This window comes from Dendrobates tinctorius, unplaced genomic scaffold (genome assembly GCF_039654945.1).
Source record: "Dendrobates tinctorius isolate UK_male_01 unplaced genomic scaffold, ASM3965494v1 ptg000174l, whole genome shotgun sequence".
NCBI classification, from domain to species: Eukaryota; Metazoa; Chordata; class Amphibia; order Anura; family Dendrobatidae; genus Dendrobates; species Dendrobates tinctorius.
Genome location: NW_027361841.1, coordinates 13,434,158 through 13,450,656, shown reverse-complemented (window position 1 = coordinate 13,450,656; position 16,499 = coordinate 13,434,158). Strand labels below are relative to the sequence as shown.

The following is a 16,499-nucleotide window of genomic DNA, read 5'->3' as shown; positions in this document are numbered from 1 at the left end:
CAGGATTATCACCCTTTACGCCCCCACCCACCTCATACACTCCATGAACTGTTTACATGAGCATGTAAATCTTTCAATGACAAGTCCAGAAATATCAATACTTGGCCAGTCCTTTCCTCCCTTAGGGCCCCGTCACACATAGCGACTCACCAGCGATCCTGACAACGATATGAACTTGTCAGGATCGCTGGTGTGTCGCTACATGATCACTGGTGAGCTGCCAAACAGGCAGCTTCACCAGCGATCAGCACCAGCGGCGACGAGCGTGCAGCGTCGCTGTGTACCTTAGATACCAGCGCGCTGGTGCAGGGAGCTGGTAACGAAGGTAAACAGCGGGTTTCTAAGCGCTGTGTGGCGCTTAGAAACCCGCTGTTTACCTTGGTTACCAGCTCCCTGCACCAGCGCGCTGGTAACTAAGGTACACATCTGGTTTCTAAGCGCCGTGAGGCACTTAGAAACCCGATGTTTACCTTGGTTACCAGGCTCCAGCTCGCTGTTCGCTGGTCTCCTGCCTGCCACACGGTGGCTTTAGCTGAGAAATCAGCATTTTAAATCAAACAGAATAGAAGCTGTCAGTCAAGCAAGAGGAGGAGGTGCTTGGAGGGTAAAGCCCCCGTCATGCAACAGCGATCTCACCAGCAACATCGCTGTGTGTGACACCTATCAGTGACCGAACCCCCTGCCGGGTATTGCTGATCGTCCTCGAATGGCCTGGACATTTTTTTGATCATTAGTCTCCCGCTGGCCAGCACACATTGCTGTGTGTGGCAGGCGGGAGACCAGCGATCAGCGAGCTGGAGCCTGGTAACCAAGGTAAACATCTGGTTTCTAAGCGCCGCGCGGTGCTTTGAAACCCGATGTGTACCTTAGTTACCAGCGTGCTAGTGCAGGGAGCTGGTAACCAAGGTAAACAGTGGGTTTCTAAGTGCCACGTGGCGCTTAGAAACCCGCTGTGATTTCTCAGCAATAGAAGAATGGACTGACCATGCAAAGGTATTATTGTACTTGTACTTGAAAGAGCTAAGGCTGGCTTCACATTTGCGGACGTCAGAGCTGCAGAGGGCTGCATAGTTCCTCCATGAAGCTCCACCCACTGTCGCACCTCTTCCTTCAGTTCCACCTATGTCGGCATGCTTCCTGTGTACCCTATCTTTAACATTGGGTACGCAGGCCATGCGGATGTATGCGGATGCCTCTGCATGCGTTGTTTTGATGCTGCGGTGACGTGCATCAAACGCAACATGCTACATTTTGCTGCGGTCATCGCATCATCAAAATGACACATGCGGAGGCATCTGCATACATCTGCATGGCCTGCATACCCAATGTTAAAGGTAGGTATGCAGGCCGCATGCAGATGTAGGCAGAGCTGAATGGAGGAGGTGCAGCAGTGGGCAGAGCTTCACTGAGAAACTACGCAGCTGACGTGCCTCAGAGGCCGTGGGATACTTGGTACTTGGCCGGTCGTCTTAAAGGGGTATGTCACAGTGGCAGTGACCCGGTCAGTGGCCCCAGGCAGTCATGTAAAATGGGTAGAATTGAATGGGAATAAAGTTTATGTAGTGATTCGTGACACCAGTTGGAGTGTTCGACTGTAGTATAGCTGGCACTGCAGATGATCCCTGGGGGAGTAGATGGTGATGGCAGTGCAGATGTTTAACCCTCTCCAACCAGGGCTGACACCCAGACATTGTGATGGAAGTAGAAGGCATGGAGTAATAAGGCAGGAGACAAGGAAAGTCACTTTATCATTTACTGTAGTTCAGGTGCAGTTCAGAGGTGCAGCAGTGGGCAGAGCTTCACTGAGAAACTACGCAGCTGACGTGCCTCAGAGGCCGTGGGATACTTGGTACTTGGCCGGTCGTCTTAAAGGGGTATGTCACAGTGGCAGTGACCCGGTCAGTGGCCCCAGGCGGTCATGTAAAATGGGTAGAATTGAATGGGAATAAAGTTTATGTAGTGATTCGTGACACCAGTTGGAGTGTTCGACTGTAGTATAGCTGGCACTGCAGATGATCCCTGGGGGAGTAGATGGTGATGGCAGTGCAGATGTTTAACCCTCTCCAACCAGGGCTGACACCCAGTCATTGTGATGGAAGTAGAAGGCATGGAGTAATAAGGCAGGAGACAAGGAAAGTCACTTTATCATTTACTGTAGTTCAGGTGCAGTTCAGAGGAGATATTGCAACTCTCACCAGGTTACAGTCTGCTCTGCAGAATGGGAGATATCTTTCACTCTGCTGTGACTCGGTGTAAGCTTACTGCTATTCTAATCCCTTCTGGGACCAAGGCTTCCTAGAGTCTAGAACTTCCAGTATAGCCCCTACTCACTGTGTATTCCTCCTCTGGCAACTTGCAGCTTGGATCCTGTGTGAAGCTTGAGTTCCTTCTTGCACAATCCCTCACTGATCCTAGTTTGCTGCAGTCTTCCCAGGGAAAACACTCTGCTGTTATTTGTATAAACCCACACAGTCTCTCAGATTACCACCCTGCTTTGAAAGCATGGATGGCCTGACTCCCTGATTCTTCTTAGCTTTACTCCTGGAGGGAGCACATATCGTGGCTTCCAGGAGCGTTCTTCATCTTCGTTCTTCACTGAAAACAACTCTGCTCCTCCCCCTCCCAGTTAGGGTGTGTCTGCAAAGCTCTAAGCTTCAGACAAGTAAGGGAGTGAGGTAAATTGTGTGTGTTGTGGCCTCTAGCAGAGAACGCATAACTCCCATTGCTTACAAAACACATGCAAAACAGTACATATTTAACCATTTTGTGGTGGCAAAGATGCAGGGCGCCACACAGCCCTCCGCAGCTCTGTCAAATGCTAGTGTGAAACTAGCCTTAGTGAGCCTAAAAATAGTTTTGGGGTGTGAGGGGTTGACTCAGCTGCTTGCAGTGGTAAACTCAGGAATGCCTCTTGTGGTAAATCACCTGCTGATTTATAAAAGCACAACATAAACCATAGCAGGGTTGAATAAAGCATACTTGGCCTTTCTGGCCTAATGGCCTAATGTCAAAACAAAGATCAAGTCCAATAGAGTCCCTTTTCCTGCAGGATTCACCCGCAGAAAACACAAAAAAGTCCTCAGCTCCTCCTGGAGCCACAACTGGAGTCTCTCCTCTCCAAACACACAGCAGAAAAAAAAAACAATGGCTCAACATTTAACTCCCCAGCCACTACCTTGAGAGGGAGATATGGTGAGTAGGCATCCCACCCATCTCTGACCTTCTCACCTAAAAAAAGCCTCCCTTATCATGGCTGATTAACCCCTGAAGCACAAAGCATGCTGGAGAGAAACTTATGGGTTTCTAGGTCACAAAATAAAGCAATCTTCATGACACATATCTCCCCTCACATACAATGCCAGTGACCATGTAACAGGGGGTTAAATGCTAATGACAGATTCCCTTTAAGTTACAAGTAAATAGCTAAGTTAGAACATTGATCATTCTTGACTTATTCTTAGCTAACCAGGTAGTGTATACTTACCATGCAGCAGCAGAAGCCCACCATCCAAGGTTTAGAAGATCTGCTATGGTAGGCTATAATGAAATGTCATAAACATATGTGTTACCAATAAAAAGTAAACTATTTTATATTAAAATGCTAAGTAATATTACCTACCACAAAAACGGAGCGAGGGGCAGCTGTTTTTGCTGGTTCTTCACCTGGATCACATACAGACTGGTAGTCATAAGACTTATTAAATGCAAATACAGAAAGGTTGACCAGCTTTCTCATCAAACTTGGGTCAATTTCTCCAAAGAACCTGCCAATCTAAAAATAATAAATGCATTTTAAATATTACTTAACAATTTGAGGTAAATTTACCTCTGCATATACCTCAATTTCGACATACGGTACACAAAATCGATCTACTTTTGCATACTCAATTTAGTTTTTCACATTTTGATTGTTTTAGCTTATTCCAAGAGGGTTCCATGAAATCAATTTTATCTGGGTTGTTGTGGGTTTATTCAGTGTCATCTGTTTGATTATGTATTATTTTAAAATCTTGGATACACAGCAATAAATTCTATTGTTGTGTAAAGTGGATATATAAGTGTAAGGCTGCAGTCAGACGGCTCTATGTTTTCTCATTCGAGAAAATGGGGCATATTATGCTAATGACACTCAGTTCAAACTCTGTCAGAGTTTGATCCGAGTGTCATCTTATTGTGATCTGAGTCTCTCGCATGACAGAATCATAGCACAGGTGCGAAGAACTTGGACAAGTTCATTTCTACATCTTTTACTTTGTCTCTGTCAGCGTATCAGACTATACTCGGATGACCCAAGACTTGCATGGGTGCAAATGGTCCAATAATTGAATGCACTTGCAGTATGCTGCAATTTTTCTTTCATGCCAAATCAGCTAGTCAGCACTGCCCTATAGTATCATATTGGGTAGAGTGCTGTCCGATAAAACATTGGATAGCACTAGGCCATGATATACCCTCATGTGAGCGAGCCCTAAGTGTCAGCAGTTAGACTAATCTGCTGTGTAAATACTCACCTATGTACAGTATGTTTCCTTATGTATAACCAGTACCTGCATTCTAAAAAAGATGAACTTTAAATGCATGTATACAAACTACCGTATTTTTCGCATTATAAGACACACTTTTTTCTCCCAAACTTGGGGGTAAAATGGGGGTGCGTCTTATAATGCAGATATACCTTATCAGCTCGCTGCTGTGGGTGTCAGGTGCAGCTGCTGCACTGTGTCCAGTGCTGCTGCTACACTGCATCCGGTGGTGTTGCAGGGGGGCTCTGGCGACATTTTGTGAAAGACCAGAGCCACCGCAGTTCCGTGGTTTCCTGTGCTGTGGACTCTGGGAAAATGGCCACCGGGGGGCTGCGCATGCACAGATGGAGATCTCAGCACCAAGATCTCTCATCTCCCAAGATCTTGGTGCCAAGATCTCCATCTGCGCATGCACCACACCCCAGCGGCCATTTTCCCGATGTCCACTGCACAGGAAACCACAGAACTGCGGGGGCTCTGGCCTTTCACAAAATGTCGCCAGAGCCCCCCTGCAACACCACCGGATGCAGTGTAGCAGCAGCACTGGACACAGTGGTGCTTTTATGCAATCAAAACAATTTTATATAAAAAAAATAATTATTTTGCGTAGCTTTATTCTGCGAGCTATTATTTTTTAATTTTTCGCTGATGACGCTGTGTAGTGGCTCATTTTTTGCAGGACAAGATGACGTTTTCAGCGGTACCATGGTTATTTATATCCATGTTTTTGATTGCGCGTTATTGCACTTTTTGTTCGGCGGTATGATGATAAAGCATTGTTTTTTGCTTTGTGTTTTATTTTTATTTTGTAAGGGGTTTACTTAAGGAGTCAAATAGTGGACAGTTTTATAGGGCAGGTCATTACGGACGTGGCGATACTAAATATGTGTACTTTTATTGTTTTGTTTTTTTATTTCCAAAAATGAATTTATCAGGGAATATATTTTTTTAATTTATTTAGCGATTGTTTTTTAAATTATTTTTACACTTTTTTTTTTTTTAAACTTTATTTTATTGTCCCGGGGGTGGAACATCACTGTCATGTGTTAGATCGCTGATCTGACACATTAGACAGTGCGGTGTCAGATCAGTGATGTGACAGGTGCTGCACAAGGCTTCCTCATGCCTGTGCTTTGCAGAGGCCCCCAGAGCAGCACAGCACATCGCGCTGCACTGGGGGTCGCATGGAAGCACGGAGGGAGCCCCCTCCTTGCCGATGCTTCCCTAATCCCCAGGTGGCGCCACTGATCGCTATGATGTACTATCCTGTCCATGGGCATTAAGTCCCAGGACACATGAACGGGATAGTACATCTAAAGTCAGAAAGGGGTTAATCCACCAGATCCAAAATGAGTGCAAAAAATAAAACATAAAGCCATTTTTTGTCATAAAAGTGAAATAAAAAAGTACAGTTTGCAAAGAATTTTATAGCACTATCCCTAAGAACAAGTATTGTTTAACGTATCTTATTAAATGTTAATGCTGCCAAAATTATTTTCATAAGTCTAGTTTAAGAATGTCACGTTCAGGAAAATAATTTCAATTAAAAAGGGTTATTACTGTACAATGCAAGCAGGTTTAATTTGGTCATTGCAAGTAGAAAGATTACACTACATATTGATTTTCGATTTCATATGCCAAGTTTATTCAGCAACTTAGCATCTGTAATCCATTTTCCTAAATTTTATGTGTAAAATAATACTTCCACATCTAACGTGTTTCGGGGTTTAGGAATATTAACAGGAACATTTAAATACCCAATCAATAAATACTTCACTTATAGTTATCTTCAAAAATATTCTGAGGAACTAAAGAGGCCTTTTTTGGCTCAAATCAGTATACTTTAGTGCAGACAGAAACCACTGTGAGGCAGGGTTGCGAACTTGACTTTCTATTTTTTCTGGATTGCTTTTCAAATAACGGGCAGATAATATTTTACGGACATATTGGAAAACCATAATAAATCATTATGATTATATGTGATACATATCTACGGACCATAATTCTGATATGAAGACATCAGCTGTATTCACTGTAAAATGAGGATAACAACAGTCAAAATAATATGCCTACATTTTTTCAGCTTCAAAAAATCATGGAAGCCTTAAATTTGATTTTTCAGACAAGGCCAAATTACGTGTGTATTTTAAGGACTGCCCTGGACTTTCTGGACATTGTGCAAATCTGATGCCAGACCACGAATAAGAACTACCTAGTTTGAAATGCATTGGATCTACTGGAGTAACTAAGTACAGTTCCCAGAGACTGTCACAATTTTAACTTTTGCCTTTTAATGAATATATAATAAAAATGTTTGGTTTTTTTATCACGCTGTCTCAGACCTGTTGCTGGATACTACTCATCTCTATTCCTCCGTCCTGCTTCCTACACAGTTGTATCCTTGCACTGCCATAGGGCTCCTTTCACATTGCTGAGCTGGAAAACTTTTTTTTCTTCCACAGATTAATTACATTATTGTAAAATGCAAATCCATACCTGAGTATTGTAACTTTTTTGATTTGACATTAGTAGGAAACCACCATCATCCAGAATTATGCAGTCCAATTGCTGTAAAATATTAAGCAAATTTCATGAGTTTGCTTTTCTTCCTATTCACTGTAACATCATAGTTTTGATTTCTTCTAAAAACTGTTAATCATTCATATGTTTTTATAATAAGTGGGGAATGTCTTGCGATGTTTTGTTTTCATCAAACACATCTTGTGAAGAGGGAGTTTGGTGGTCTTTCAAAGACCAGAAAATGTCACATGTAGCACAAAGTATTGGAAGAGTATTGAGCTAAGCTGCAATTACAGTGCCTGAACACAATTTTTATTGGCTGATATTTGCTTTCTTTGTATGAATTCAAGCACTATTTATGCATGGAGAGCCACAATGTATAGGTAATACATTGATTATACAGATGGCGTTTATACATCGACTTGATAGCACATAAGTCTACTGGTAACATATAGATTCATTACCCATTGACTTGTGCTTAAAAAATGTGTCATGAGAATTTCACCTATTTAAAAGAAACTTATCACATCAGAATTGCCTTCCTATCTAAAGTTATGTTTGAAATGAAGTCAAGAGTAAGCAGGCAGCAGTGAAATGAAATAGTAATGTTATAATCTAAGTATGTCCTGGCTTCATTGAGGTCATCTGAGCAAAATGCAGCATTGATCAATCACAGCTGTTATTCCAATCATTCCCACTGTTAACTTAATTGATGTTCCACTCAACCTGTGAATGTACTGAGTGGGATGTCAATCAAGTTAATGGGAAATGACTGGTAGAACATTGAAGACTGCTAAGAAGAGATGAGCAAATTAATTTGAACGTAACTGAATTTTACACAAATTTTACAAAAAAACTGCATTCTCTAATGTGGATTTTTTTGCAATTTGTTTCCGTGCAGATTCTTCAAAACCACGAAGGGCCAATAAAAGTTTAAAAAAATAAAAAATCTTTATAGTCATTACTCCATCTTTAGACCTCTGGAAACCTGTGATGTAATCACTGGTAGGGTTTTGTGCATGTGAGTTCACGGGGCACCTTCTGATGTCATGATTCAATGACCTTCCATGCTTTAACCCAGAACTCTACTTGCCCTCATGAAATCTGGAAGTCCCAGGGGTTTCAGAATGAGCTGCTGGGGATCAGAAGATGAAGTGAGGACCAAATGGGCAGCGGAGACTTACAGAGGGGCTGTAGAGCTGAGCGGTGAGGTGGGTATAAATATTTTTCTATGTTTTTCTTTATTTAAATGTGTGTTATGTTATAGGTTCTAAGTAGGGACAGTGGGTATGGAAAATATTCAGACCCCTTTAAATTTTTCACTCTGTTTCATTGCAGCCATTTGATAAATTCAAAAAAGTTAATTTTTTTCTCTCATTAATAATGTACACTCTGCACCACATCTTAACTAAAAAAAAAACAGAAATGTAGAAATTTTTGGAAATTTTTTAAAAAAGAAAAACTGAAATATCACATGGTCATAAGTTTTCAGACTCTTTGCTCAGGCACTCATATTTAAGTCACATGCTGTCCATTTCCCTGTGATCCTCCTTGAGATGGTTCTAATCCTTCATTGGAGTCCAGCTGTGGGTAATTAAACCAATAGGACTTGATTTGTCAAGGCACACACCTGTCTATATAAGACTTCACAGCTCACAGTGCATGCCAGACCAAATGAGAATCATGAGGCCAAAGGAACTGGCAAGGAGCTCAGAGACAGAATTGTGATAAGGCACACATCTGGCAAAGGGTACAAAAGAATTACTGCAGTACTCAAGGTTCCAAAGAGCACAGTGGCCTCCATAATCCTTAAATGGAAGAAGTTTGGGACTACCAGAAGTCTTCCTAGACCTGGCTGTCCAGCTAAACTGAGCAATCGTGGGAGAAGAGCCTTGGTGAGAGAGGTAAAGAAGAACCCCAAGATCACTGTGGCTGAGCTCCACAGATGCAGTAGGGAGATGGGCGAAAGTGCCATAAAGTGAACTATCACTGCAGCCCTCCACCAGTCGTGCCTTTATGGCAGAATGGCCTGACGGAAGCCTCTCCTCAGTACCAGACATGAAATCCTGCATAGAGTTTGCTGAAAAACACATGAAGGACTCCCAGACTATGAGAAATAAGATTCTCTGGTCTGATGAGACAAAGATAGAACTTTTTGGTGATTAATTCTAAGCGGTATGTGTGGAGAAAACCAGACACTGCTCATCACCTGCCCAATACAATCCCAACAGTGCAACATGGTGGTGCAGCATCATGCTGTGAGGTTGTTTTTCAGCTGCAGGGACAGGATGACTGGTTGCAATTGAAAGAAACATGAATGCAGCCAAGTACAGAGATATCCTGGATGAAAACCTCTTCCAGAGTGCTCTGGACCTCAGACTTGGCCAAAGGTTCACTTTCCAACAAGACAATGACCCTAAGCACACAGCTAAAATAACAAAGTAGTGGCTTCAGAACAATTCTGTGACCATTCTTGACTGGCCCAGCCTGAGTCCTGACCTAAACCCAATTGAGCATCTCTGGAGAGACCTGAAAATGACTGCCCACCACCGTTGACCATCTAATCTTACGGAACTAGAGAGGATCTGCAAGGAATAATGGCAGAGAATCCCCATGTCCAGGTATGAAAATCTTGTATCATTCCGAAGAAGAATTAAGGCTGTAATAGCTCAAAAGGGTGCTTCTACTCAATACTAAGCAAAGGGTCTGAATACTTATGACCATGTGATATTTTAGTTTATCTTTTTTGCTAAACTTACAAAACATTCTATATTTCTATTTTTTTCAGTTAAGATGTGGTGCAGCGTGTAAATTAATGTGAAACAAATGAACTTTTCTGAATTAACCAAGTGGCTGCAATGAAACAAAGAGTGAAAAATTTAAAGGGGTCGGAATACTTTCCGTACCCACTGTATATATTAAAAATCTTGGTTTTCTATAGACAATATCCACCGTTATTATTGACTTAGAGGTCTTCAATAGACCACTGACTATCATGGCAACCATTCAACACCCCGAAATTGTGTCCTGTGAAAGCGATTAGCAAGTTGAATGACACTGCCTGGGCAGTGTGCATTAAATGTCAGTGTCAGAGATTGACAGTGGCATTTATGGAGTTAACAGCAGCAAGCGGAGCTGAGCTCCATTTGCTGCTATCAAAGGCATATGATGGTTCAACAACACAGCCATCATTTGCTGTGCTGGGGATAATGCAGGCTCAGCTTCTGAGCATGCTTCAAAGGTAGGAATCTGATATATGACATATCAGTACATCATATGTCAGGAAGAGGTACAAATGGTAATTTTATACCTTATATCATCATGAATTTAGTTAAACAGATAACATTCTCAAGACTGGTCCCCTTAAACTACATGTAACTAGATATCTGGAAGATATTGATGCTAAATAGCAGGTCTTTATTGGATATGCCCAGCAGTTTCAGTATACTGTTACTTGATTTCTTCAAAATAATACAGGTTATCATTTTATATGTGCTGACAAAAAATAACTTGACATTTCATTTAGTTGCGAACTCTTTTCGCAAAATCAAACTATAACTGCCACATTTTCAGAAAAACAATATATCGTATTTTCATTTAAAATAATCACTGATCATGAACCCCCCATCATCTGGGAAAACACAGCTGTAGCTCTAGATTTCTATTTTATACAAAATTGAGAACGCTTACCGAGCTGTCCAGTTTACAGTTACAGACTTCATCCATCTTGCACTAGAAAGGGGAAATGGAAATTGTATTCATTAAAAAGACACAAAGGAATATCATTTAGCTCTGGGAGTATTCTGAAGACAACAGTAACATTGTTCCAAGGAAAGAGAGAACATCGCAAAATCGCATTGTTAACAGGATTCAAGCTAATAAAATAGACTTTTGTTATGTAAATTTACGCTATGTCAGTAGACTATGTAAATAGTCATTTCTGGTGATTATCCTGATATCAATAAAACAAATCATGTTATGCTCATGTCCCATATTTGGTACACCCATTGTGCTGTATTACAGAAGAAAATAGCACTGATTAAGATGTTAAATGTCACAGAAAGACAATCTGACTTTACTGCGTTGCTCATTAGATCAGTATTCAACTTATGTGGTTGCACTTCCTGTGTCAATGGACTGAACCAGAGCTAAACCACTTGTATAACATTCCTTCTATAATTAGATTATAATAGTTGTAACTTCTTATAGAAAACCATTACTCGTTTCACATTTATCCAACAATCACTTAGTGTGTAATGCTCTGTGTACCAGATCCTAACTGAAAATTCACTGCTGATGAATTCCTAGTAATTACTCCCATAAAAATATAGTAGTAAAGCAATGAGTTAATAGTAAAGTTGAGCAGATTTTTTTGTGTTTAAATTTCTCCTTTAATATAAAAAAACTATATCTAGAATACTGATTTTTTGCATTTTCAATCTGCGTGAATTCAGCAAAATGGTGGCTAGCTGCAGCAGCCATTTTGGTGCACCATGGAGAACCACGCAAATGGTAAAACACTAATAAAATCATCCCACCACTCATATGTGTTGCCCTTGCAGCCCGATGACCGGTCCTCCATGCTTCTAATTTTCATCTTTCTTAACATGTGTAACCATTTCAGTCAGTTCACTCAAGTCCTGGCTTCCATCACTAGCAACACAAGGCCTCTGATGTCACTGCACACCATGCTGTTGTGCCACACATCGTGATGTTACAAATTGCATTACCCATGACCTGGTCAGCACAATAATTTCAGAGACATAGTTGGATCAATGGCATTGAGTGAAGTGGACAAAGAGAATGGAGGGAAGAGGGGAAGAAAAAAAGCTGAGGACTGGACTGTGGGCTGTGGGGATTACGGGTCAGGTGAGCGGTGAGATACACATTCTTTTTTGACATCCTACTTTTATTATACTCATAGAATCATAGATTCTGGGGTCTAGAAAAAACACAAGAGCATTATAAAGAACCTACAATTTGCATAGAATAATTTTGCTGGAAATTGAATATCACAATTAGAGATGAGCGAATATTTCAATGTTCGGTTCGGCTCACAATCACCGAATTTGCTATATGTGCAGATTTAATCATCTATTAATGAGCCACAGTTCCCATGCTGTCAAAAGACAGCATGAGCGCTCAGCTGTGATCAGAGGTATAAAGTTTACCTCTGGTCACTGATGTCAGCTGATGGGACTACAACTTTCATCATCTGACACCAGCTACCGCTAATAACAGTGAGCTGTAAATAAATAGCAATAAAAAAGACCTGCGTGGGTTCCCCTTTATTTTTGATAACCAGAAAGGCAAAACTCACTGCTGGGGGGGTGCAACCCTCAGCTGTCAGCTTCAGCAAGGCAAGTTATTAGGTATAGAGGGGTTCCCACACCTTTTTTTAAATTACTTTTATAAATAATTTAAAAATCAGCGTGGGGTCCCACAATTTTTGAAAACCAGCCTTGCCAATTTTGGCGCTTTTCCCAGCTCTTCCCACTTGCCCTGTAGCGGTGGCAAGTGGTGTTCATATTTGTGAGATTGATCTCACGTCTGTATCGTCAGGTGATATTAAGCCCAGAGATTAGTAATGGATAAGTGACTATATGACACCTATTCATTACTAATCCTATAGTTGTATGGTAAATAAAGACACAGCCAAAATTAAGTCCTTTATTAGAAATAAGACTAAACACAGTTTTCCTTTTTATTTAAAAATAACAAACACAGTTATATTCATCTAACGCCTTACTCCACAGAATTCCTCATTCTCCTGTAATAAAACAAAAATTAAAAAATCAACAATATACCATACCTGTCTTTCGTTCTGTCCCATGCCATAATCCATGTCTGGATTAATAGTTTTCAACCTGGATAATGCCAAGATGCGACCGCCTAGGCTGAGAACCACTGGGGAATGAACTGCTGCGAGCGCAGCCTGAGTGACTAGCGATGATATCAGCAAGGTTACCTCCAGTCACTGAGGCTGCGTTCCCAGAAGGCTGAACAGCCATGACCTCAGCACTGTGGGAAAATTTCCCATGGCGCTCGTGCTGATGTCACATAGGTTAAGTGAGTTGATTGGCCATGAACTCGCAGGACCTGTCTAACAGCACCGTGAGCAGGAGAACTTTCTCACACTCACAGTGCCTTCAGACAGGGAATACTAGTATCTACTGGATGATAGGCTGCATGGTTGCATCATGCAGCCTGCCATCTAGATGTAGCAGAGCTAGTTCTGTCATCGGACAAATGGATTATAAGCATCTCTGCGGAAAGGTAGGAATATTATTGCTTGTGTTTTTACCTCTTTTGCAGACGACAAGGGCATCGGGGGAATAGGCGAGGTCGTAAGTATGGTTTAGTTAAGATTATTAAAGGATTCTGTGTCATTCTTTCAATTAAAGGACTTTTTCTGAGTGTCTGTGTTTTCTTACAATGTGACTATGGGGTTAGCAATGGGGGTGTCTTATAGACTCCTCTCCATTACTAACCTCTGGGCTTGATGACACCTGACAATACAAAGGTGACATAAACCCCCCCAACTTTCACTCCACTTGCCACCGCTACAGGGCAAGTGGGAAGAGCGAGCCTAAGTGCCAGGATTGGCACATCTTAGAGATGCGCCTTTTCTGGGGTGGCTGTGAGCTGATGTTTTTAGCCTGGAAGGCCAGTATCCATGGCCCCTTCCTAAGCTATTAATATCAGCCTGCAGCTGTCTGCATAGCCTTTGTTGGTTATTATAGGGGGACCCTATGTCATTTTTTGGGGGTCCTCCATTTTAATAGCCAGTAAAGGCTAATTATACAACTCTGAGCTGATATTAATAGCCTGGGAAGCTCCAAAGGTATTACCCCCATTCCAGGCTATAAACATCTGCCCCTTGCCATTGGCTTTCCCTCTGCTAATTACAAAAATTACGTGGGAGCCAACACCATTTTTTTCAGAAAACTAATCTTTTAATAATTAAATACATGTACAAATAAGCTGCACAAACACTGTGCTAATTGTATTTGTCACTGACATCTATATATCTACCTATTCTATTTGTATTTACTGTAGGTAATCCATCTTTTCTATCTTGTGGGCTTCTGCAATGATTTTACACTATGAAGCATCTATATATCTACCTATCCTATGTGTATATATCTATTGAATCTATTCCATTCTAAACGGTCACGCTGAGATTTTACTGAACGCGGCATATTAATTGCTGGCTTTCATTCTATCTTTTACTGAATGTTACCGACTTTTTCTGATTTTAAGAAAAATGCTTGTGTTACTGATCACGAATCCAAATGTACCATATTCATACCGAATTTATGTTTGGTGATCATTTATTGAACATATTTGCTCATCTCTAATCACAATAAAATCTGTGTGATTTGGAAAATTGAAATCTTTGTAGATTTAAACATCCCTAGTTAATTCTTGTATATATATATATATATATATATTGTGGTGTAGTGACCACTATGTCAGTTAGGGGGCGCTGTGTGGGTGTCCCAGGACGGGTGTACAGGCACATTCAGTGTGGTAACAGGAGCAGGGTCCTAAATGACCATTATGGGTCTCAAGGTGGGTGGCCTAGGGATGCAGGCTCCAGGGTGTATTGATCAGCAGAGGTACTGCTGATCTTTCTGTTACACTGTGTCAGGGAAGCCTGTGTGTGTGTCTATGTGCAATACAACCTTTAGTGATGTCATAGCCATGTGATCACCTGTGGGTGTGGTTACAGGGCTATGTAATTGAGGTGTTTGGCACATGAGAGAGTCTGTCTGAGTGTGGACAGACTTCCATGTGTCCAGGTGGGACACTACAGAAAGTGTATATGGGGAGGACTACAGCTCCCAGCATGTGCTGAGGCTCTCGGTCTGAGTCTGAAGCCACGGACGTTTTGTTTTCCTTTGCCTGAGCTGAAGGTTACTTTTCAGTGTTACGCTGCCTTGTGGGTTTATGAAGTGAATAAACCTCATGGACGTTGGGAAAACCTGCCTCATAATTGTCTCCCGCTGCACTTGATCGAGTCACATCCCTACAATTGGTGACAGACTGCGGGCAGCGATTCCCAGAAGCACGTGTGGCAGTGCTGGCGATTCTGAGCCAGGAGAGCAGACGGTCTGACAACCGTGAGTAATACTGACCGAGGTCAGAGAAAGTGACTATTAATATTTGTGGGATACCTCTGAGGAGAAGAGGCATCCGAGAACCTGTGTGGCCGACAAAGGTAACAGACAGGAGTCTGTGTTGCAGTGACCAGGGTCAGTGAGAGACTGTGTTCCTGGAGGGGTCAGTGAGCAAGGTCCTGGATGGTCAGTGTTGGGAGGTTCTGGGAGAGGAATCGTATCCCTGGGACACGTGATATGACCTTGGACCTGGTGAGGTGTGTGTTGGGCAGTCTCTGGCGGAGACGGATGTCCTGAAGAGCACCCGCTGAGCCCCTGGACCTGGTGAGGCCGGTGTGTTGGGAGACCCTGGGAGGAGGGTTGGCTCCCTGAATAGCACTCGGTGTGCCCTGTGTGTTGGACGTTCTCAGGTGGAGATGGTACGTTCTGAGTGGCACACGGACAGGACACGTGAGAGACTGTGCATGTGTTTTTTTTTTTGTTTTTTTTTTCCTCTACAAAACCTGAAGGTGCTTGCTGTGGCTCAGTGGGGTCACGAAGGTCTCGCAGCACAGGGACCTGGTGTTTTCTTGTTGGGATCTCCTCCTTGAGCATTGGTAGCAGACGCTGTCTGTCTACACCATCCTGCTGAAGCTTTATTGCATGTGACTAAGAGGATACAGTAGTTGTGGCTTTACACAACTATTAAGGGCGAGTACCCTGTATTATTGCTTCATAACCCATTATACCTGCACTGGTAAGGCCCTATGGGCGCACTTTTGTGGTTTTTTTTATCTTTGATGGTGACAAGCGGCTTCCGGCAACCCGGCGGGGTTATGAAGGGGACAAGCGGCTTCCGGTGGATCGGCGCATCCACGAAGACGGCGCAGCAGGAACTGCAGTGACACCAGACGCTGTGTGTGTGTGAACGGCAGCCGGAGGTGCCGGTGGTTTGTGACAGCAGAAGCTGTGGTGGTGCCAGCAAGGACTTGTCTGGTATCGTGAGAGACAAACTGTGTGGTGTGAACTGTGGCATAAGAAGTTCTGCAGAACGGACATGGGGAAATCCCAAAAGGGAGTGGTAACCCCAAAAGGGGTGGAGTCGCAAAAGGGGGCGGTGACCCAAAAGGGAGTGGTAACCAAAAAGGGGCGGTGACCCAAATGGGAGTGGTAACCCCAAAAGGGGTGGAGTCCCAAAAGGGGCGGTGACCCAAATTGGAGTGGCAACCCAAAGTGGGGTGGTGGTCCAGAAAGGGGCCAAGTGTGAAGAAGTGACAGCACTGGGTGACTCAGTGGGTATGTCTGGAGTACCGCAGTGTATGTGCAGGTCTTTTTCAGAATGTGGAATATCCTT

The 16,499-nt window shown here is 42.6% G+C and overlaps 1 protein-coding gene across 4 annotated transcripts in view; it reads right to left on the bottom strand.

The window, feature by feature from the left end:
- The window catches only part of CACNA2D1 (calcium voltage-gated channel auxiliary subunit alpha2delta 1), a 1,206,813-nt gene that overhangs the window by 43,977 nt on the left and 1,146,337 nt on the right, over positions 1–16,499 (bottom strand). For all 4 annotated transcript variants that reach the window (XM_073551318.1, XM_073551320.1, XM_073551319.1 and 1 more), the window contains 4 exons: positions 10,734–10,775; positions 7,020–7,091; positions 3,620–3,772; positions 3,485–3,537 (listed from right to left, as the gene is read on the bottom strand). In XM_073551318.1, coding sequence (XP_073407419.1) covers positions 3,485–3,537; positions 3,620–3,772; positions 7,020–7,091; positions 10,734–10,775 — 320 coding nt within the window. The remainder of the gene's footprint in view (positions 1–3,484; positions 3,538–3,619; positions 3,773–7,019; positions 7,092–10,733; positions 10,776–16,499) is intronic.